We start from the raw sequence: 24,920 nt of genomic DNA, 5'->3' as shown, positions 1-24,920 counted from the left end.
GAAAACATGAGAGGATACACACTGGGGATAAATCTTATAGTTGTGGAGTGTGTGGCAAATATTTTAGAATGAATAGTGACCTAAAAATACATGAGAGTACACACACTGGAGAGAAACCAAACAGTTGTTTTGTATGTAGCTAAACATTTGGAACAAAAGGTGACCTGAAACATGTGAGAATACACACTGGAGAGAAACCATATAGTTGTATAGTGTGTAGCAAAGAATTTAGACTAAATAGTGATCTAAAAATACATGAAAGGATACACATTGGGGAAAAAACCATACAAGTGTATAGTGTGTGAAAAAAAGTTGGAACAAAAAGTGACTTAAAAAAATGGGAAGATACACACTGAAGAGAAACCGTACAGTTGTATAGTATGCAGCAAAGAATTTAGAAGAAGCAATAATCTGAAAATGCATGAGAGAATACACACTGGAGAGAAACCCTATAGTTGTTTTGTGTGTGGAAAAGAATTCATAGCAGTGGGTAACCTGAAAAAACATGAGAGGACACACACTGGAGAGAAACCATACAGCTGTGTTTTGTGTGGAAAATACTTTGGAAGTAAAAGCATTTTAAAAACTCATCTAAAGATACACACCAGCAAGCAACTATACACATGTTTAGTGTGTGAAAAAAAATGTTTAACAAATGGAGAACTGAAAAGTCATGAAGTAGTACATACTGGGCAGAAACCATACAGTTGTGTGGTTTGTGGTAAAGAATTTGTAATTAAAAGTTGTCTAAAAACACATGAGAAGATCCATGTCAAAGGAAAACCATATAGTTGTGTAATATGTAGAAAAACATTTGGAAGAAAGAGTGATCTAAAAATGCATCAGAAAACACACACAGGGGAGAGACCTTACAGTTGTGTAGTTTGTAGAAGACAGTTAGTAACAAAAAGTAAATTAAAGATACATCAAAGAATACACACTGGAGAAAAACTATATAGTTGTGCAGTTTGTGGAAAACACCTTAAAACTAATATTTCCATGAAAATACATTTAAGAATACATTCTGGAGAGAAAGCATATTGTTGTGTAGTATGTGGCATGAAATTTGAAACTAACAGTGAAGTTAAAATCCATGAGAGGGTACATACTGGTGAGAAACCATACAGCTGTGTAGTGTGTGGCAAATATTAGACCTTAGAAAACATGAGAAGATACATACTGGGGAGAAACCTTATTTTTCTTCAATGGGTGTGGCAGAAACTTGAACTTAATCATAAGTTTAAAATATTCAAAAGAATATTGCTTGATCTCATATCTGGAAAAAAAGAAAACTAGTAAATAGTTGTTAAAGCATTTTTGAGTAGAAAAGTAGCATTTTTTAAATTAATTTGAATGCAGGGACACTAAAAGTGCTAAGTACCAAATTAATTATTTACATGTTGACCCAAAGCTAAGAAAAATAAGATGATCATCAAACAGAGCAAAGTACAAACACTTCTGATCTATTCAAGATAAAAACATGACTATTAGACATAAATGTAAGCAAAACAAAAAGTGTAGAACCAATTATTTGGGATACAAATGTAATCTTATATCAAGTATTGGTACTTTCAACATGTGTACATTCATAGAAAACAAAATAAACTATTTGGCTTAATGAGTTAAGGTCAAAGGTTAAACATATTTTCTTTAACTTAATATGCTCTTACTTTAACCTAATTTTAATATAAGCAGCTGGCACATAACAAATGTTCAAAGTTTTCCAATCTGTGTATCTGAGATTTTAAGATGGCAATCCAAAATATAAACCCCAAGATATATTTTTTTACACATGTCTTCAAATTAATAACAAAAAATAAACATGACCTAATTGAGACAGTGTATAAAAAAATCAGCATTAACACCTTTCAAGTGGTATGATTCGTAAGGTGTGCTTTCATTACTTTTAGGGTTGTATTAGTTTGTTTTATTATTCAGTTGACTAAATATATTCTACCTATTGTTTTTAATCTTTCTATTAATGCTGTGTAATTAAATGTTTTAATTTTTTCTTATTTTGTATCTCAGTCGCCTGTATTGTTTTTTCTAAAACTTGATATTAAATTGAAGAAATTTTGATACAGTTTTCTTTTCTCTGAGATCTTTCTAATAATTCCATATCTAATAATAATTACATTTAATTTTTAAGCTGTGTGATAAAAAATTGTAATATACAGATGTTTAAATTTTGGATTATCACTGAAAAACTTGAAGTATGCAGATGATTTGATAAATTTCAAACAGTTTTTATTTCAACTTAAAAATAAATTGAGTTTTGTCAAAAACTAATGAATCATTCCAAAATGTCAGGACATAGATGACATAGGAATAGTTTTTTACTTTTTTTGAAAAAACTTAACATAAGTTAGGAGGAATCAGAGTTATTAAGTAATAAGCTAGAAAGCTTTGAAGTATATAATCATAAAAAATCAGATAAAAGAAATTTAATTGTGCTATTAAATATAACAGATTATCTATGTTAATAAATTTCAAGATATATTAAAGTAGGAAAATAAATGTAAGGATTACAATAAATAATTAAAACATTTATTTGTTTACACAATTAAAACTATTGAAATCATATGGCTTCCACTTTGAAACAACACTCTACAAGTACAAGTAGCAATAATAAAAAAGAAACCCCAGCTATAGCCAAACATGCATAAACCAGCCAATGTGTACAATATTATTTAGAAAAGCTTTAATTTTAGTTCCACCTTGTAACTGTGTAACACTAGATATTAGAAAAACATTAGAAATAATGAAATATAGAAAGGTGTGTTAAATGGAGACAAAGGACCACCAAGTCAGTATGTTGGTATATATAAAATAAGTAAACCAAGGAAATGTGCAAAAATAGGGAAACAATGCAAAATGGAGTAAAAGTGTGGCTAGTAATTGTCTTGTAAATAAGTCCTGAAGATAATGTAGATTACATTGAAACTAGTACTTGTAGAGTGTTGTTTTAAAGTGGAAACTATACGGCTTCAATAAAGTTTTAATTGTGTTAATAGAAAACGTTGTTTTTAATTCTATATTCAGCCTGGCATGACCAGGTGGTTAGGGCACTCGACTTGTAATCTAAGGGTGATGATGGCTAGCTGCCTTCCCTCTAGTCTTGTACTGCTAAATTAGGGATGGTTAATGCAGATAGTCCTTGTGTAGCTTTGCATGAAATTTCAAAGCAATAATTTTTCTATTATAATTTTATTTATTATACAAGTGCTGGTAATTCATATTCAGATATAAGGAATTAAAGAAAGATCTTACAAAAACAAGAAAATAATTTACGAAAATATTTAAGAAACAACAAGGACTAATCAGTAATAATGAGTAAATTGCTATGATTAACAAGGTTGCATTCAGTCATTTTATATCAGCTACCTAAGTATATAAACAGTGATGTTAAATAAAGCCAAATATATTTAATAATGGACACATACAGTCTATGAGCTAGACAGCATATTAATACTATTTTGGAGGGCAAATTCCCCCAAAGTTTTCTTGAAAAGTCCAAGAATATACATTGCAGAAGTGTATAGTGAACTTTTCTCAGTGAAAGAGATGTTTTTTTATAGTGGCCTAAATTTTCATTTAATAAATAGTAAGTCCAACTATACTATACAATGCTTGTGCGTGTATCATTTTATCACGTTTTTTTGTTTGTCTTTCTTAATAAGAAAATAATATTTTCATAAGTAACAACAAAACTGCCTGTGGTCCACCTGTTTAAAAGTGTTTGGTATGATTCTTGATAGGCATACCTTGATAAAAAGCTCACCTGACTAAAATGGTTCATGCAGAGTAGTATAGACTTATTTAACACAAACACTTGTAAAAGGTTTTCATTTAACCTTTACAATTTTAAAAGTGTTGTTCATTTTTTAATGACACAAAGTTTACATATAAAAACAGTATATTGTATATGATGCTTAATAATAGTATATTGATGAAGATATAAAGATAGACTTGTAGTCATGATTGACAATCTGTTCAAACAGATTGTAGTTTTGAAAAAATGTGCCATGGTGGAAATCCAACATTAAATGAGAATGGTCTCTGTGGTCAGACAAGTTAAATCTATTATCTATTAATGCATAAACCTTTGGTACACTTTTTGAAAATTCTGCTAACAGTAGACATGAAGGAGAATACACTATCAGCAAAGATTTATACAGTTAATTGTTAAAGGCTGCACATGCCATCACTGGTAGTGTGTAGAAACATACAAAACATATTTTGCTACTATGGAATGTAAATATAGAAGTGAGCAAAATTATCAACAGAATTGGATAGAATATATCATATACTTTGCTAGATAAAATTGATACTGCCTAAAAATACCATGTATTCACTTTCACCATTCTGGCTTAGGATAATATAGATTGTCTAAAGGAGAGGAGAGACAGAGTAAATTAATTATGTGTGGGAGTATCAATTGTGGAATGATATAAGAAACCCATCTGCACAGGAACTCAGAAAATACACAATTATTCCATTGTTACTTTACCATATATTGCTGATAACAAAATAGGCCCTCCAGTAATGGAACTATGAAGATCATGGAAGATGAGTATCAGAGAAAAGGATGGATCAAATGCCCTGCTACCAAAGATGTAGTAAGATTTAATTGCATGCAAATACAACAAAGGATGCTAACTTTTGATTCCCAGTGTCTTGCATATGGAATTATATTAGCTTTATATATAGTAAATAGATTTTTTTTTTATAAATAGTACAACACTGTGCAAAAGTGTTAGGACAAAAAATATTTTTTTATTTTCATTTTATGAAGCTAATTCTTCCATATCAATATATAATGTAAATTTCAACACTCTGATGATGATGCTTCATTATTGCTGTTGACAATTGAATAAGCCAGGGTGAGAATACTTATCATTCTTTAGAATTCCCATATACTTGTGCCAAGAGTATGTCATAAGGGTTCTATTTGAATAAATGTAGTGATCAAATTTAAGGTCTGAAATAACTATCATGGCATGATATCCATGCAGTTTCTTAACTATATAGAAAGAAGCTGGTATATGGTACTGGTGTATGCTCGAAGAAATCAATTTAATAGCACTTCACAAATAAACTTTGATAAAATCAGTGTTTAACACTATATATTATGTTTTGTTTTCATGTCACAACCCAGGCTGTTTGTATAACAGTTTTATGTGATGCTGTTTGGACTCTCCAACAAATTGCTGCAGGTAAATTTGAAAATAGGAAAGGAAGAGGCAAAAGATAAACTCAACGATACAGATGTTAAGTATCTTTGTTTATACAGCCTTCAGTACAGATTGAAGACCACCACTGATCTCAAGCATGAGACAAACGACCATGTGCCATATAACAAAGTGTCAGTATGCACAATATAAAGAAGAGGAATCAATGGGCATAGAATATTTAGTCATGTAGCAGTTAAAGAAATGTTTACTTCCAAATATTGTCAAGAGTACAAAAATATGAACTGTTGAGTATTGAAAAAGTGTGTCTTTGACATGGATATTCAAAGATAGGTTGTATATCTGACAGAAGAAGGGTAAAAGATACTTACCTTAATGCATAACACCTACCATGAAGCATGGGGAAAGCAGTGTGATAGTTTGAGGGTGTTTTTCTGTCAAGGCAACAAGAGATATTTGCAAAATAGATGGAATAACGGACCAGAGCAAGGATCATCAACAACTGATCTGTCATGGTGATTTGTGTATTATTGGTAAAGTATTCTACTACAAAGAAGATAATGACCAAAAGCACTCATCCAGCATATGCAGAAATTACAAAAGAAACAGCTGGAGTCATTCAGTTGATGCAGTGTCCCCCACATAGACCCAATTGAAGAGATCTAGGATTTGACAGATCAAAGGCTTGACAAAACAAAAGTTACTTTCAAAGAAACTTTATGAAAGAGTATTAGGGACATTTGGAGTAAAATACCAAAGGATGCTTTGATTAAGTATGTTCCAACGATGCCTGAAAGACTGCCTGCAGTTATTAAAACAAAAGTGGACACACAAAATATTAACTGCTTGCTGAACTCGAGCACTTCCAAATATGAAGATTAATAAAATTTTGAGGTTTTACCTGTGATTTACCTTTCACTGTTTGAATGTAGTCTGAAATCTTACATTTGAATTTGTCCTAAAATGTTTGCACTGTACCTTAGGCAGATCTCCTGTAGGTTATGGCTCAGCATAACTAGGTGGTTAGGGCAGTCGACTCGTAATCTGAGTGTCGTGGGTTGGAATCCCCATCCCACCAAACGTGCTTGCCCTTTCAGCCTTGGGGGTGTTATAATGTGATAGTCAATCCCACTATTCATTGGTAAAAGAGTAGCCCAAGAGTAAGTGGTGGGTGGTGATGACTAGCTGCTTTCCTTTCTAGCCTTACAGTACTAAATTAGGGATGACTAGCATAGATAACCCTTATTTACCTTTCAAGAAATTCAAAACAAACATACAATTCTTCCAAATGTAAAACAAAATTAATATACAGCTTTATTTATTTTCTTTAATGTGTTATTTCACACCCTGTTTTCATAACTATGTCTTTGCAAGGTATTGTTAAACAGCATGGGGTAGTATGGAACCAAAGAAAAGGGACTATTAATTATTTTCAATTTATTGTATCCTCATGTATTATGTAGCAGAGTATCACTGGACCTTGTTATATAAGAGAGTTGCTGTCTGTGTGCTGGGCCCTCTTCCACAGAGTAACTGTGAAAATAAAAACATCATAATTGTGATAGACTATTTCACCAGCTGTCTTAAAACATATATTAGAAAGCAGGAACCCTGGCAAAAAAACTCGTCAATGAATTAGTTTCAAGATTTAATGTGCTTATGGAACTTCACTCAAATCAGGGATGGAACTTTGAAACAGTTTTATTTGTTAAGGTGGGTCAGGTACTGGGAATCAGAATGGCTAGAAGAACGTCCCTTCATCAATTTTCTGAGTGAGTTGTAGATTATTATATTTTGTACATTGTTGATTTATATAAGCATATATGCAGATTGGTCTCACTAGTACAGACATTTACTTCTCAAAGAGGCTGTTTGCATGGGTTGGTTTATCCAATTGGAGAAGTTCTTACTCATTCCAACCCAATATCTCATCCATTTGAGTTTTTTTGATTACTATCTCAATTGGACCCAGCCTTATTTTCTCTGGTTCAATCAATGGAGATGTCAGTTCTCAAATCTCAAAGTGCTTCTCTCTCACTGCACACAAGGTTCTATCTCTTTTGGGTCATGCTTTCAAATGTATTCTTCAGTGGGTTTTGCACAATCATTGTAATATTGTTTGAGATCCCTGGACTTTATTATCTTTCTCCCCTGACACATTACATGTATTCATTTAACCTTGTGTCTCCACAAAGACAATACCACAGATGGCATTCCTCTTCTGCCTCCTCATATAGAGTTGCATCTTTTCTTGCAAATGCTTCAATGACAAGTTATAAGGCATTTAAGGATCCTCTAAAGAATGCAGGTTGTTGGTCTTTTGTCAAATTGGCTCTGCACATTATTCATTCACAGGTATTTGCTGTTTGTCGAGCTTTAACTTGTTTTCTACCTTGAATATGGGGCAAATTCTTCATGGTCCCTTCAAACAATTTAAGTGTTGCCTCTTGCATTACTTGTGGAGGTGTCATGTATCCAATCATGTTTGCTTTGTTTTTCAATGTTTGAACTCCTCTTTTGGGCCCATTCATATCACATACACCTACTAAATGTTGTGTCATAGGTGCTCTGAATCATATTGCAGATTGATTGTCTTGTTCCAACAGGGTTATTTATCCCCATGTAGTTATCCCTAGATATTTTTGTCCCCAGTGTTTCATGTTTCCTTTTCCACTGCACGTATGTTCATCTGTATCTAGATTGTATTTTACAAACTCATGGACTATCATGAGTAAAGCAATACTGGGATAACTGCCAATCCCTCTGATTATGGTTGAATAAATCCAAATTGGCCTACTTTTAAAAATAGGGTTTTGTGGTCACCCATTTCATGTTTTTGGTGTTGCACTCCTCCACACTGCCCATACTCATGTTCTTCTTCTTCTACCCTTTACCATGAGAGCTCTTGCAATTTCCTAGCTTCTAGGGTGGTGGACCATGGAGGCACCTTTCTGGGTCCCTCGAGGTGAATTTCTGTACCTGGTGAAGGAGCATCCCAGAGAAGGTTCTGGACATTCAGTTTACCTCCTGTTGGAACTAAACATCCACCCACATGTATGCCATGCATGGCAACTCATGAAGCAGAGGAGAGGATCCTGATGGTTGAAGGGTCCAAACCCTAACACACCACTATGGGAAAGAAATGTTGAGTGATAGTATTCATACTAGTGACCAATATAAATAGAACACTTGGCAAGTATAGATCTGACTTCTACACTCTTGAGAATTCATTACCACCTATATCTCCTCTGCCCATCAACTTTGACCCACAACAAAGTTTGCCTAAGACAAGAATTGTACCTCTCACATCACCATTAAAGCCTAGATTTTCATGTAGAATTGAGCTTATCTTTGTTTATTATGCAAACATATCCACAAAACTAAGTTTTTAAAGCATTTAACCTGCCAACCAAAATGTTTCTGCATAACAAAACGGTTATCATATTCCTCAGATATTATATTCAGCATGCTCAGGTCTCCTTTTCTAGTTTTGTTGTTTACAGAACTTCACTTTTCAATTTCTTTCAGTATCTCAAAGCTAAAATAACTTACCACCACTTCTAAACCATGTTAACATGCACATGTACTAGGAGACTGTATTACTTTGATCTCTTTCAGCAAAATTCAGTACCTTCAGAAAATTACACTGACAAAACCAAATCATTCCTTCCTTATCGTAACAAAACAGACAAGCCAGAATTCGTAATTTGCTGTACACGTTGTCTCGACATCTCAGATTTGAGTATTCTCTAATTTACGTTACCCTGTAGTTACGTTCTGTGTACTTTGCATTGGCGAACATGTATAAATGGCTTTGTGCAAAACTTCATACGTGTGTGGCACACCTTGCATATACAGAGTTGCAAGTATGTTTAAATATTTAAGCATTCAATAAAAAAAAATAGATAAATGCATTAATAGACTACAACAGATTACTTCTGTCACATGTGGCTTTACCAGAGCAACCATAGGGCCACTTCTATAGATTGTCTTCCATCAGCTACAGTTTGGTATCTTGCTGCCATCTGTTAATCGTGAGACAAAACATAATTTACTAGCTTATAAAAATGCTTCCTAGGTCGAATTTACCGCAAATGTTGTTCAACGAACATTCATGCACTAGTACTAAAAGTTTTTGTTCTTTCACTACTTGACACATTAATACACTTGTGAGAAGCACAGAAATGGGCATAAACATGGAAACATTACACTTAGAGCAAAGCCTTTACTCTCGAAAACACCCGACAACTTCTTTCAGTGAACTATTGCCATTATGAATCTTCATTCAAAAGATCATGTGGGTGCTGAGAACTCAAGGGAAGCAAGGTCTTTTTTATTTTCTAACCAACTTTTTAACTTAGCTTCAGCTTAATCTCAATACAGCAATTAAATTTTGTCAGCAAAATGTTTTAAAATAAGAGACTTTGCTATATTTGTAATAATGTTATGCCTGCAGTATTCAACGGCTAAACAATCCACTATTCGTTGGTAACAGAGTAACCCAAGAGTTGGCAGTGAACGGTGATGACTAGCTGCCTTCCCTCTAGTCTTACGCTGCTAAATTAAGGACGGCTAGTGCAAATAGCCCTCGAGTAGCTTTGCGCGAAATTCAAAACAAACAAAAAAACATTATTATTATTTCACTATATTATCATATTTTTATGGTCTTAAACAAAGGAAAATTTCATTTATTTTTCTTAGTGTCTCAAGGACCTTTTATCACGATATTTATGTGTTTCATTTCTTATAATAATACAGCGAAAAAATTCTATTGTGCTTCTCAGTTCATGTCATTTATTTCTTAAATATTTATTACGAAATAGTGTTTAATGTATTTGAAGTGTTTATGTGATTTTAGACTGCCCCTTTCTAAAAGGTGGGTACTCTTTACTTTATTCTTCCTGTTGATGATATATTGTTTTTGTTTCTAACATAGTTCGTTAAGCTGGTTACTTGATGTGGGCAAGTTATCTTTGTATTTTAGCTATTACTTTCCATTTTTTAGTATTAGTTGAAATCCACCCGACTGTGTACCCTCACACGCATGTTCTGTGCTAAAGGTTATACTATCTCATTATCTGTGTCAAAGGGACTTCTTTAATTATTGTAATTTACGATATTGAGTGGTGCAACTTTTGAGATGAAACTGAAGGTTTGTTATTTTTAATCATTATATTTCCCACTGATTCAGTTATAATTAATGGGCTATTTATTGTTATTAAATATAATTCATTGTTAAAGTGTTTTGTCATCCATGTGGCATGCGTTCACTTTTGTCATGACGCGAATTTCAAAGTTATTGATGCTAAGTTTATTTTTAATTGTCGGCTTAAGAGCAAGTTTGAAACAAAAGAGTTAGAAAAAGTGTAATGTGCAAGAACCCATTTTTTTTTTCTATTTGCTTTTAGCAGTGTGGGAAGTTTAGAAATTTAAATTCTATGGAGTATTAGAATATATTAGATAACACTTTCCCTGCTTTCAGGGAATGTTGAATCTAGTTTGTAGAAGTGTGAGAAGGATCACAGCTGCAACATTCTTTATTGGTCAGGTAGATGTTGCTTATATGCTGTAGTTACCAAAAGCAGTAAGAGAACAATAGTCACTCCATGATGTCTTTGCTTAAGATCTTCTTGGACACTCACCAGAATCCGTTCAGCTTTAGGTAACCCATTTCTCGTGTGTCAGTCCATCTTTTCATAGTTTCTTTCCAGTTGTAGAGTGTTCAGTTCTCAAGAAACCATTGGAATTTGATGTGAAGATATCATTGGTGACATACCAGGCTCAGTTCGAAATCATTTCTGGAGAAAGAGTGTATGGAATAGTTGAAAAATAAGTCATCCATACTGCTGTTTTGAGAATATTAACTAAATTTTAAGCTGGTAGCCATGTTATCCAATGTATTTAATGTATTTGAACAGGATAGCATGAAGGAATGAATGTACCTCAGCTTAACTTATGAAAGATTTAGAAAAATTTGCCTATTTATTTAACTCGAATGTCCCTCGTGAATTTATTGGTATATAACCAATTTATAGATGCCATAACAGATTACGATATGCAGATTAAGCTGAAGAAGGTGTGCATCTTTAAAGGAAGTTTTACAGTTGGCAATAGAACTATAATCCAGCTTGAAGATAAACAGATAATATCATCTTGAAGTTGTAGGATTGTCAGATCGAGTAACACTAAAAAAATCAACCAACATTGACATTAGTTTAAAAGAACTAAAGGATATTGACTAGATAATTAGTTATACAGATTACAGGGAATGACTCACGAGACAAAAAGTGTTTCGAGAATTTTAAAGAAAAGCTTGTAAGAAAGAAGAGTCCTTCTCAAAGGATACCAAAAAAGGAAATTGTTATATATATATGTGGGAACCTAACTATTCCAGTTTGACACTATGAATGATCAACAGCTGATAAAACTTCAAGGAACTAACACAACAAAGATGAGTCTTCAAGCCCAATGAGATAAAAGGAACAAAAAGAACTAACCAGACATCTAAACACCTTAAATTAGCTGACTTACAAAAAGAATTCCTGCTGCAAATGTTTCATTTACCACGAATGAGAAAATAAGAAAAATTATTCTCGAGCTCATTGACTGAAAACCTTACAATATGCTGATTGAAACAAGTTCTATTATATACAATTATTCAACCCAATTTTTACTGCAACATGAGAAATTGTGTCCAGTAACGATGAAAGAAAGAGATCGATGCAAAACATCTGGGGGACAAGTTTTAATATAAGGAATTTCAAAGTAACCCTTACTCTAAGAAGCTTTTCTGTGCTTCAGGATGTATGAGTAATTGATAATGAAAAAGGAAGCATCTTGGAAATTGATCTCAAGATGAGACATTAATGCGAAATTAGATTAGCTTCAAATAGATTTACAGTCTATGACCAGGAAGTTTCTGTGAACTACATGATAATCAGTAAACCAAAGGCTGAATTTTCAATTGGAACAGGAATGGGAGGCATTATACCACCAAGAAGTGAAATTTTTATCCCGGATGTTCTAAAAATAAATCTTAATCTAGTGACTGGGAAATAATGGAATCAAACATTACAATATGCTCTGAGTAATTAATGGATGAAAGGGTTCTCGTGGATATGAAGAATGAAGATGTCAGGCATGACTTTACTAGCGAAAAGCTTATAAAATGAAAAGTTACTGTGATGGTAAGTAATATTGATAAAACTGTATTTCATCGAGGTGACGTAGTATAGATCAACAGTTCTTGTCACAAGAAAAGTCAAAGTCCTAAGTACTATTATATATCTTATAAAAACCTAAGTACCTACTCGGTTTTCGGAAAGGTCATACATTACACTGAAAATAATTACTGATGTAAATTCCAAAATCCACGAAAATAGGGAATTCGAGGCAAAGTTCATTCATCACGATCTTCTTTGAAAATAAATCAATGAGAGAATTGCCAAAAAGATAACTCTAGAGAAAAACCTACCCAAGCAATGTTCTAGTGAAAAAGAACAAGACACCATTGCATCTATATACCATGGACTGCAGGATATAAAACCACCTGAAAAACCTGTTGATTGGACAATATAGTGTAGCGTTTTAGTTTTATATTACAATTGTTCAAGAGACTTCACAAGCTAAGAAGTGTGCAGTAACTGTGAAGTATATTTTTAATGTTGTAAGTTGTTTGCTAGAAAGAGCTGTTGTTTGTAACGATAATGTTAAGCTTAAAGTTTAATTTAAAAATAAGTCCTAGAAATTTCTAAGAATTTGACCTAAAATGTTTAGTAAGTTCTGGAGTAGATTATAAATACGAGAATCAAAGAGCCATTTGAAAGTATTTGTTGTTTCTAGCCAATAGAATCAATCACTCAGTGTATATTTTTGTTGCAACTGAAGTTTTCGGTGAGGTATTTGGATGTGTTAGCCGTCACTTGTATTGAGTTGCTTGATCATTTCAGTCGTGAAGCACTTTCACCAGATCATTAAAAAACGACAACAACAACTCACCAACAAAATAATGAGGTTACAACAATATTATTAACTGTTAATGGGATTAACAATTTATTTAAAGTAGAGGGCGCTTAATTGTATATTTGGAAAGTTTACATCAAAACTGACACAAGTGTGAAGTGTTTTACACGTGTGTTAGTTCACGTAGGCATATTGACATTATATTTTTACAAAACGCTTGTGAAATAGATACAGGTGTTGTGTTTATTCGTATAAGGTGCATTTATTTTAAATAATAATTATAGATAATGTTGACATTACAGCATTTACGGAATTGTTCTGTACTATCAGTATTACTATTACTATTGTGTTATTTACCTTATTATTCATTATTTAAAGGTTTTATACCTTTTTATTTTTAAGTACTAGACTAGCCTTTGTGTAATGGCTCGGGTATCTCGTGTTAAGTTTATCGTTAACAATTTAAAAAAATAGGTAGATGTTTAATATTATTGATATAATTTATGATCTATTTAATTGTACTTAGCAAGTGTTATTTTTAGAGAGCTACGTTAATATCACTATTGCTTATTAAGGTTGAATTTGTTGAATCGTAAATCAAGTTGAAATGTGACATATAAATATTGAAAACAAGTTAATCATGATTATAGTGTTAAAAATAGGTGTACAAATTACATGATGTAATTGTAAACTAGAATTACAGATGTTAAACGAATTATTTTTACTGCCGAATTTTGCCATGCACTTGAATATAGCTTACGTAATGTGTTATTCTGTGTCACTAGTACATAGAGCTCAAGAATTCCAGTTAAAGAAGACAGAATTATAATATATCACGTATATATTTGTCTTGTAACATCTGAACACAAAGGAAGAATCTGGTTCTTCACAACTGTCTGCATACTCAATTCTGAAAAAAACAACAGAAGATAGAACTTAATTTCCTGAATAATACTATGTCTTTTATTCCTTTTTTAAAATACCAGTGCCCAATTCTGTTTATGGCAACTTATTTCATATGACAATTACCATGTTGCAAAAATAAAGCTATCTTTATTGGAGACTGGCCTGTCTGTTCCTAATCTTAAATTTATGATCTATTGTATTCAGAATATAGCAAAAACAGAAAACCAAATCAAAGGCCTCTATCCTGTAGATAATCCAGATAAATTGTAAATTTCAGTAAAATCTTTTAGCTTTATTTTCTGAAACTAAAATTAGACCTGAATGTATCTTTATAAGTAAATCCTTCCATCACTGTATATGTTTATATATATATGTAAAAACAGCTTGTTTGGGTTGAAGTTTTCTCGTCATCACTGATTATGTATATGTTTATACTTTTTTGGTTTTATATAAAGTGAGTAAGACAATATCTAATAACCATTGATTCCTGGAAGTAGTCTTGCTTTACACTGTATTAAAAGAATGCAGGATACAAAAATTGCAATAATAATTTAAAACATATACATGATATTTCACAAATAGCTAAGCTGTATGCAGTTAATATTTGTAACAAAATCCAGTGTAAAAGAACTAAAACATTCTTGGAAAATTTAAACTCTTAAATGTTTTGATTGTTCAACATTTTTTTTAGAAATTAGTTAATCAAAAATTATAAACATATGAAATTAATAATTTAAATGTTTTGACTTTGTATTTATTACGAAGGATGTGGAAGCCATGGCAGATGGTTTTGGTAATGGCCAAAAAAGTGACTACTGTAACTGCCATAAGAACTTTTAAATCAAGAACTTTGAAGTAAGTGGTTGTCTAGCTAGACAGCATTTTATTTCAAGTTTAAATAATTTTTATATAAATTTATGCAAAATGATACATTCTGTACATGTTTTGTTGTCACAAATTTCCTAATATTCATACTGTTTTTTATTTTTTTCATTTTTCAAGATGTTCACTTATTTCTTAGTATTTTATATTGTGGCTCATTTGCATTATATCTAACAATAAACAAACTGGAAATATGTGTTTGTAAGTGTTTACTCATTGTGCTACACCATAATTTATGTATGTTAAGCTACATTTACCACGCTGTCTATGTACGTGAATGCACTCTTTAAATTCATATTTGAAAACTTATTTTTTAACCTAATAATACAGTATAAACATATCTGTTCTCCACCATTACAAAAGAGTGAGTAATATTGTTTCATTGTGTGTGATTTCATAGAGTTACTTAGCGAGGTTCTTATGATTAATAACAAATGCATTTATATATCTTATGTGTATTACACTGTACCCTGACAAAGACACTAGTCAAAAAAGTCTTTTTTTGAAATAAAATTTGGAACACTTTACTTAAGTTAGCACTTTGCTCATTAAACAGTTAGAAAAGAATCAGCATTAGTTATTGTATACTTGTATTTGATAATGTTCACAAATGAATTTAATCCAAAATTTGGACCTCTGAAACTAGTAAGATATTCATCGATGTAGAAATAACCATATTTAGTAATTTTAATAATACAGAGTTGTTCTCTGTTCTGTGTGCTTTAATTAAGTTCTAGGACATATATTTCCTTTTCTACATTAGGTTGCTGACTGCAGGTGTCGCTACTAGTGTTGTGACATGGAATTATATCCAGGAGCACAAGGTACTCAATTGTCATCTTCCATTATTTCTCCATTCATGTATCTGTATTATTTTATAATAAAGATAACATAAAGTAAAATGGCAAAAATCTTGTGTGGTTGGGATTTCTCTGGAAATTTCAGAAAAGTGTTACAGGAAAATTATTTCTGGTGTAAACATGGCCAGGACTCAACTTGGTGGTTGCTCAACTGCCTAAGGCAAATGAAAACTAAAAACATTTGTCCAACCATTTACCTTAAGTTATTACTCTTGAGTATAAGATGAAAATGTTTTTAGAAACTAATTCAAATTATGCGATAAGGTACATTTTTATAATCGTATTTTTATGCTGTTATATGCCACATAAGTTACCTGATTTATTTATATACATCTTTTTGTACTCGGAATAAAAGTGTTGAAATAATTAATCTATGCTGTAAATAAGTCATCTCTTTTTTTTATCAATATCAAACTAGTAGATGTTTATGTATAACAAAGTATGATGTAATAAGCATTCAGTATCTTTATGACATTAAATTATTAATACTAGATATTTTGATTAAGATTTATAATAAAAATTAGTAGATTTTGCCATATTATTATGCAAGTATCTTTATTATTCTCTGTCTGGTAAATGTTAAGCAACTTATTTTACAACTCATTTATGACTATTTACATCATGACGTAAAACATATCACATGGGTAGTGTAGTACCATCCTGAGGGTTTTATATCTCTAGCATTTTGCAGTACCACTCTACTAAAACTACTGAATGTTTCACTGAAAATAAACATTCTTTGTGATATTGATATATATACATTAAAAGCCAAGTGTTAGTCAGTTGGTCGTGCTAGATTTCTCTCAGTTTTGTAAGTTACGAGAATCCAATCCACTTTTTCTCCTATAATATTTCCCCTTTTTTATAGTCTGTTCCCATTTCAGTTGAATTTAATTACTAATGTAAGCATAAATAGCTCCTATATTTTGGCACTTTTTCTGCTATATAAAAGCCTGTCAAAGGAGGAATTCTCAGGACCAGATCAGAAATGGCTTCATGTGTGTGATACCACGTAATTATGACATTAAGGTTAGTAGAACCTGAATGGCGAAGCTGGGAAGACTCCTGTGAAAAATAAGTAAAAAATTAGACCAAATATTTGTCTGGAAATTATTATGGAAAAGTCTTTGTTAAAACAGACTGAAGATACAAATTATCTGTAGGGAAGAAGATGACTTTTTCTTAAACTAAGAACAGGTGTGTATGCAGTCATGTGGTCATCGTATATTTTAATCTTTTATTGAAAGATACCAGTATGTAATGTGTTTCTGGGAAAGGAAATTTTATATTTCTTTTGTGTATTGCCTGTTTTATATGCAATAGTTTTGTTTTACAATGGTTCCCATCGTGTTTGATGGGCTTTTATGCTAGTTTATTATATATTAAGAAAAATGCTAAAAGTAACAGAACTAGTGAGATTACTTTGAGATTAATATGCTTTACATGTAATTAGTTGTGGGTATTGAGTTTATACTGAACAATTGTGATGGTGAGCAAAATACACAGAGCTACATTTACACAATCAAATGAATGGATACTTTAGGTGCATCTTCACTGTATAAAGGAACTAACTAGCATGCACCACTTCATGTGTTAGATGGAGAAGAATAAGATTATCACAAGTGTGAAATTAATCATTATTTTGTACACAGGTATATTACAGTGCAAAGTGAGCTAAAAGTTTAGATTTCCACATCTCTCTTACATATTTATTTGTCATTACTTATTACAAAGGCAATATATTGCAATCACAGCCTATTTGTCTAGAATCAATCATGGACTATGTTTTTATAATACTGGTCTAAACAATGTAAAGTGCAATACAGAAGAAGATTTATATTCTGTTATCCTGTGCAAAATGACTGATAGGTTCAGATTTTAATTCTACATTAATTTATTGAATTTGTGATTGTTTATTGAAAAATTGATTATTACAATAACTTCCATACTGTACTTTCCCTTCACCTACAATATTATCTTTTTTTGTTTTGTACTGCCCTTTATTTGCAAATATTTTGAATGCATGTTTTAAGCCTTCAATGCTTCCTCTTTTGAAATCCATAATTCCATCACAAAACACATGTAACTCCTTTTATGCATCACCACTGAACTATCACTTCTCATATGGCAGTGCTTGAGTGTGGATGTCTTTCTTTAGAACAACTATTACCCTAGAAGTGGATTAACTTTCCTTAATTTAGTTCAAATTAATTTTGTTCAATTTCAGTTTTATTCGAGATATTTATCACACATTTTTTACTCTTTCATTATCACACATGAATTCTGAAATTGCTATTACCACTTCAGGTGCATATCACTTGACTGTTTCTATACTTTTGGCTATGAGTGTGGAGAACCCATTGAGGTTTTCATAGCCTTCATTTATGGTCAGATTAAAAATTATATGGAATGTATGTTACCTTATATTTCCCATACTTTTTGAACTCTGTACAGGCATATGCTGACTATAATTTTGATTTCTTTCCTCCCCCCTCTCCCCCAAGAGTTCACTGTACCTTTCCACACATACCTGAAGATTCTGTTCAACCCTTGTTGGTTTTCTTGAAGCCTATCTTGGGTATGTGTTGTTTTAATTGTTGCTGTTGTTTCATATTTTCACCATTCCCTTTTGTGTGGGTTTACATTGTTCTTTAGTCATCTTGTTTGGTGATGACATTGATGTTTGATGTGCCTGTCTCCCGATGGTTTTGGCTCAGTCTGCCTTTGTGAGTTTTTGGATGAGCTTCCACATTTTGAATTACCAGTTGTGGATTCAGTTCACTTTTTAGGGGAACAGGTCTCAAAAGTTTACTCCTTGTCCTGCCTCTGCTTGTGGCATTATATTCTCATGGACCTGTCACCTGGTTCCATATATATGAGCCATTCTTATGGCCCTGTTTTTATGACATTTTGTGTTTGACATGATTTCTTTATCATTGTTCTTGTGGGTGGCTTCTGTTCAACAGGGTTCCGAGTCTCATTTCCTGAATTTACCTTGACACAGTACTGCTGTTTGCCATGTTTTGTGGTGACACATGACTTTTTCTTCCACCTTAGAATCCATGGTTACATCAATGTCTATACAAGGCAGTTCTTGTCCTTTTACCCCAACAGGTGTTATACCTACTCCATGTTGGTTTTACTACTGCCACTTTACCTGTAGTGCAATGGTACACCTTTTATGGCCCTGTCCTTTGGTCTTCGACTCGTAATCCGAGGGTCGTGGGTTTGAATCTCGGTCTCACCAAACATGCTTGCCTTTTCAGCCATGGGGCATTATAATGTGACAGCCAATCCCACTATTCGTTGGTCAAAGAGTAGCCCAAGAGTTGGCAGTGGGTGGTAATGACTAGCTGCCTTCCCTCTAGTCTTACACTGCTAAATTAGGGACGGCTAGCGCAGATAGCCCTTGAGTAGCTTTGCGCAAATTTCCAAAAAAAAACAAACAAACCTTTGGTCTTGCTTCTCTATAACCTGCATTTTTTGAGTGTTTGCCAAATTGCTTGGCATATTTATACCCTAGGGACTGATCTTCCACATGTACATGGACATTTGGCTTCTCCTTACCATTTTTAATTTGAGTCAGCCAGTCCTGCTTTTAAGCACTTTCTCAAAGATGAACAAGTGGGATTGTTGACCACTTTGAAGAGTTACTTCCTTCATCCTTCCCAATACTTTGTAAATCTGGTTGTTTTCTTTAACACTAATCTTGGTCGGACTCTACATTCTTGTTTCAAATTCCATTCCATGGAGCTGGCTGTTTAGACTGCCATGTCTCCTTATTTACTTCCTGTTGATGACATTCTATAGCTTTTAGGGTGGTGGTTGCCTCTGACACCTGTTATCCCTTTGTCAAGGCTCATAGGCATTTGCATTATGGACCTTCTCCTTCATGACTAGTGGAACCTCACACAGAATTGGATGTTCCTGTTCATCTTCCTTCCCCCTTGCTTATAAAACTCCATAGGTATTGGACAAGGCTTATATGTTGGGAGGAGTCCTGCTTTCTCCTCTGTGGCCTGAGTTATGTCTGTTTACAGATACTTCCCTTCAGAAATGGGATGTGTGGGCCAATTGCCAAGGGGCTTGGGGTCCTAGGTCTGTGGAGATTTTTTTTCACATTAGTGTTTTTAAACTCTTGGCTGTTCTTTGGGCTTTGGATCATTTGTTTTCTCATTCCAGCTGCCAGCAAGTTATGATTCATTCTAATATTTTTACTGGATGGCTTGTGTTGATTATCCAGGGAGGACCAGGTCCTATTCTTTGTGTTTTTGCACCATGGATCCTTTTTCTCTAACCAATACTCATCAAATTCTTTTGTCAATGTTTCATATCATGGACACTTTCCCTCTCTTGGTCGATTATCTTTCCTGTCTGGATATTGTTTATCCCAGGTGCAGTCCCTGCTTCCTGGTAGCTCTGTCTGCATCTAGTTATGCCCCTTATTAATGCCTTTGCCACCACTCTTGATCTTGGTTACCTTGGTTTTTGTTCATGGTTCCCTATCCTCCAGTCTTGGAACAGATGTGATTGGTTTCATCTGTTCCTTTATGTTTACCCTCCCATCTATTTACTTCTTTGGGTGGTCTCCTTCATCCATAATACTCCATGCATGGTTATTCTGTTTGCTCCTTTCTGGTGTTCTGAACCTTGGTTCTCTCACTTCTTCCTACTGCAAGTGGTTCCCCTTTCATCCTGATCTGCTCCAGTCACTGGTGTTCTATCTTCCTACCTAGATTTTATCAGGTTTTTGGCTTAATTTTTAGTTTCTCTCACAGTAGCTTCACATTTAGCCTGCTTCATACACCATCCTTTGGCAATCTGTCTCTGCTAGTGGAGCACTTATTACTCCAAGACTTTGGTTCAGGGTTTCTTTGGGCACATCATCTTTTACCAACTGTTTATTGTGGGACTGAGCTATTCCCACACAGATGTACTCTCTCCTTGTTCTACCATGTGTGGTCTTCCTGACCTTATCATTTTTCATGATGAAGAGATACCTGGTCCAGATATTGTGCTGTGCCCCTTCTCAGATCTTCTAATCTGTTAATTTCAACCAGGGAGTTTCCTTAAGACCTACCTCGGAGGTATGTTTGTGCTTCTCTTACATGGGTCCCTCTTCCTCCAATTCAGTGTGAGATTCAAGTTAATCTTGTTAGTAGAGGGAGAGCACTGTATCAAAAGTTATAATTTTCCAAAATGAAAAATTATTTTCAATAGGTATTTCCTGCTTCTCACATTTTCCACTCTTCTACTCCACTGTCTTCTGATGTTCATGTTTTATTCAAAGTGATAGTTTGGTGGTGGTGCATAGAGGGAGTCACATGTGTTAGTAGTGCTTTCTTGTTTGTGGAGAGGTGATGCATGGTGATTTACATGATAGACATGCTGGAACTTTGGATTCCAACAGAAGGAGGGTTGAAGACTTGTGGCATGCATTCAAAAAAGTTTGCAAATAGAGATCAGCACAAAACAAGGAAAGCTAATCTTCTGAGAAGAGGGAAGTATATTTATTGGAAATACATAATACATTTTCGTTTAAGAAAATGATAAAATTTGTAATTTTTAATGATTCAAAGGTCATGGATTTAATTCTTGTTACCACAAAATATTCTAGCCTTTTCAGCCATAGGGACATTATAGTTTTATGTTTGTTTATAAGTTATGGCAAACTTACTAAGGGGACTTGTCATAATTGCTAGTTTTGAGTTGTCAGCTTTTGGGAGACTTATTACAAAATAATGTGCATGGTTGACCATCACATTATAATCCCTACTTTTGGCATGGTTTAGTGGTTGCTAAATTACATATTTATTGCCTGGTATGACAAAACATGTTTGCCATGCCCTTTCAGCTGTACGTTAAACTAGATACAGTTTTGCTAAGAGCACTGTGAACTTATTCTGGTTTTGTTAATGTTTTGTATTTACATAAATGTGATTGTTATTAGTTCATATAGGAGAATGTTTTGCTGTTGTTTTTTTCTATTTTGACCCAAAACAGTGTGGAGGAAGTTCTGTGAACTTTTTAAATTGTACAGCAATCTCAAACATTGATACTAAGCACAGATGTAGTTTACCTTATTCTGCAGTGATGGGAAGTAGTTGATTTGCATATAAGTTTGTATAAAAAATTCCTTAACTAAAAAAGCACTTTAAACAACGAACTTACAACTCAGTCATCTGTTTGACCTAACCTAATTCTGCAATGATGGAGATAGTAGATTTTTGTACATGTTTGTATAAAAAAAATTCCTTAACTATAAAGTACTTTGTATAACAAAACACAGTGATTTATTTTTTCATAATCAAATAGAAAATTATGATAAGTGTAAACAATTAGTTAATCTCATTCAGGTAAACAAAGTTTTATATTAATTAATTAAGAAGTATTTCTTAGTTAGAGATGAAAATAAACAATAATGTGAATATATTTATAGTTTATGTATAAAAATCAAAAATATCTAAATATCAAAGATGTTAAATCTGTGACTTTATACATACACATAATACCCTATATGATTGCAACTTGACATGTACTTGAAGTACAAGGGACAAATATTGCAAGTGACTGACTTTAGCTACTTGTGACTCATTAGCATTCAAAATGACTTTATTGGTATAGAAGCTCATATAAACTTTATTTTCTTAAAATAATTTATCAAAAGGTATTATGGTTTCTATTTCAAATACTACATTCCTATAAACAGAGTTGGCTAATATAAACATTTATGCCAATTTAGCATTTCTTAGTTGAGAAGATTCAGAGATAAAAAGATTTTTATTATAATTGTATGTTTTTCAACTCTTTATATAAATATATTTGCATATTTTTTGTTGCTAATATTAGATTTATTCTATTTCCTGTTTTACTTTGCTTTTTAACAATTATGATATTTCTAGGAAATAAGTTTCATGAAACAATTAATTTTATTTTTTAGGCTCAAATGGCCAAGATAAAAGTTTCCAACTTTATGGGTGAAACAGTAACAGACCAAGACTGGTTGGAAAAGGTAATTTTTTGCTTTTTTTAAATTAATTGTGGAAGAAGCAAAAGCTGTGATACTGTTACCATAATTGTGTTAAAAGAAATCAGTATACATAAAAATTACAAAACTCAAAACTGACCTGAAAAATAGAAGTGTTTATTGAATGAAACTAAATGTAAGCTGATAATTCATTTTTTTAGTCATATGTCAATTCATGCTGTTGCATATAGAGTTTAAAAATTATTAGCAAAGGTATTCATGTGCAACTAATTTATTGTCTTCATGGGCATGGAAAAGTAGCATGCATTTGCTTCATTTGCTGACAGTATAAAGGGGTAAGTCCCCTAATAGGACAGTGGTAAGTATAACACTAAAATCTTGGGTATTTCTTCTATGAAACATAAGAAAGAAAGGAGTGAAACTGAAATGGTTGTCAATCTCATAAAATGACTAAAATAACTAGTTTTGGAAATGTTCTAAGAACCAAATATCCCCTGAAAGTTTCATGATGGTCAGGGTTTGGGAAGTTAGAAAATTTTTACTACATGTATAAGCAAAAACTTAAGCTGCTTTATAGTGCAGATACAGGGGATTTTTTAACTGTTTGTTTTGTATTTAAGTGAATTATCATAAATTTGTTTATCTTGATGTATGATTTTTGTGCTCAAAAGTTTATTTTATGTAACACTTTAACTCAACATTTGAAACCTTTGGTATTTATCACAAGTAAAATAATGCTTCTTTCTGTACAAGAAATTTATAATTTTACCCACTGAATGATACTATAATTATTCTTTGAGTAATTACGGTTTCATATTATGGGTAAAATGATACATTTGTTAAATATTTATGAAATATTTTCTGAGAACCACTTATTTTGTTAGTTCGTAAAGTCGTACATGTCATGGTATAGGAAGTACCTCTTTTATTTTGTTTTGGCTGTTTTAGGGTTTGTATTTTTTTTTGTTCATTACCAAGCATTATTTTATTGTTAGTTGTTTTTTTTTTAAATATTTGTCTATTAGAATTATTTTTGAAATGAACTATGCAACATGATTATGGCTATAATAAAAAAAAATCACAAGAAATACAAAAACATTAAAAAGTATTTAGTGTGTAAGGATTAACTCCATAATTGAAAGGTGTTCATAAATGTTTTACATGAGCCTTGGATTTTTTATATTACATACACTACATATTAAGATTTCAAATATCAGGAAATTTAGATTTGAACTTAAGAGGTTAATTGTCAATGTGTACTAAATTTATTATATTTGCTAACAAGATTGGTACACGTAATCTTTTTCTTAACACAAATATTATTTTAGTGTACAAACAATACACTTTATAACAACAGTTATTACAAATACTTATTATTAAAAATATTGGTTTATATACACGAGTTTTACAAACTATACTGAGTCTTCTATCTGGTCAAGAACTGAATCTTTTATTTACAGTCTAGATCCATGATGAGCAAATTAATTCTGAGTTGATATTGTTACATTTCGCTTAAGCTAGTTGTCTTGGTTGGCCTCACATTGCTTATAAATTGACTTTTGTACTGAACAAGATATTTAATATCCTCATAGAAATGATAATGTCTGAAGTTATTTCACTGAAGTTGAATGGTTTGTAATGTTTGAAGTCTATAAACGTTCCTGGCCCAATTCTGTAGTTTTCCAATTAATAAGTGTTAATCACAGTTATAGCTTCCAAAGCTTATAGTATACTGACTTTAGTGACTAAATAATATTCTGTTACTGTCTCTTGGCACATTGGCTTACATACTTTAAGGTGAGATTCTTGAAAGTTGAACAATATTTGAAAATACAAATTTGGAGAATTGGCAAAACTTGAGCATGTATCAAACTGAAACAAATGCAGATAGTTAATAAATGTATAACAGTAAGTCCATTACAAATGTTACTGTACACACTGAAAAATATTAATTTGAAATATATGGCTGGTATAAATCATTTTTTTAACTTCATACAATGGGAAAAGAACAAAATATTAAACAGATTAATTGAAGACATATACAAACATTTGAATACAAAAATATTAGGTATTTTGGTAATGGAAGGTTTGCAAAAGATTCATATTACCATAACATTCATGTCCTTACTA

At 32.4% G+C, this 24,920-nt stretch overlaps 1 protein-coding gene across 4 annotated transcripts in view; it reads left to right on the top strand.

Annotated features, from left to right (window-relative positions):
- Positions 1-13,277: 13,277 nt before the first annotated feature.
- LOC143223488 (oxygen-dependent coproporphyrinogen-III oxidase-like) overlaps positions 13,278-24,920 on the top strand; it is a 52,894-nt gene continuing 41,251 nt past the window's right edge. Inside the window, exons 1-4 of one of the 4 annotated variants that reach the window (XM_076451535.1) lie at positions 13,278-13,410; positions 14,826-14,915; positions 15,706-15,766; positions 22,743-22,814. In XM_076451535.1, the coding sequence (XP_076307650.1) occupies positions 14,827-14,915; positions 15,706-15,766; positions 22,743-22,814 (222 nt within the window). In that variant the 5' untranslated portion in view covers positions 13,278-13,410; position 14,826. Of the gene's footprint in view, positions 13,411-13,572; positions 13,629-14,825; positions 14,916-15,705; positions 15,767-22,742; positions 22,815-24,920 lie in introns of those variants that run through there. The other 3 variants (XM_076451536.1, XM_076451539.1, XM_076451537.1) reach the window with 3 other exon arrangements.

Source organism: Tachypleus tridentatus, chromosome 8 (assembly GCF_004210375.1).
Source record: "Tachypleus tridentatus isolate NWPU-2018 chromosome 8, ASM421037v1, whole genome shotgun sequence".
NCBI lineage: Eukaryota > Metazoa > Arthropoda > Merostomata > Xiphosura > Limulidae > Tachypleus > Tachypleus tridentatus.
The sequence above is the reverse complement of the archived record's forward strand: the minus strand, read 5'-3'. Positions and strand labels throughout refer to the sequence as shown.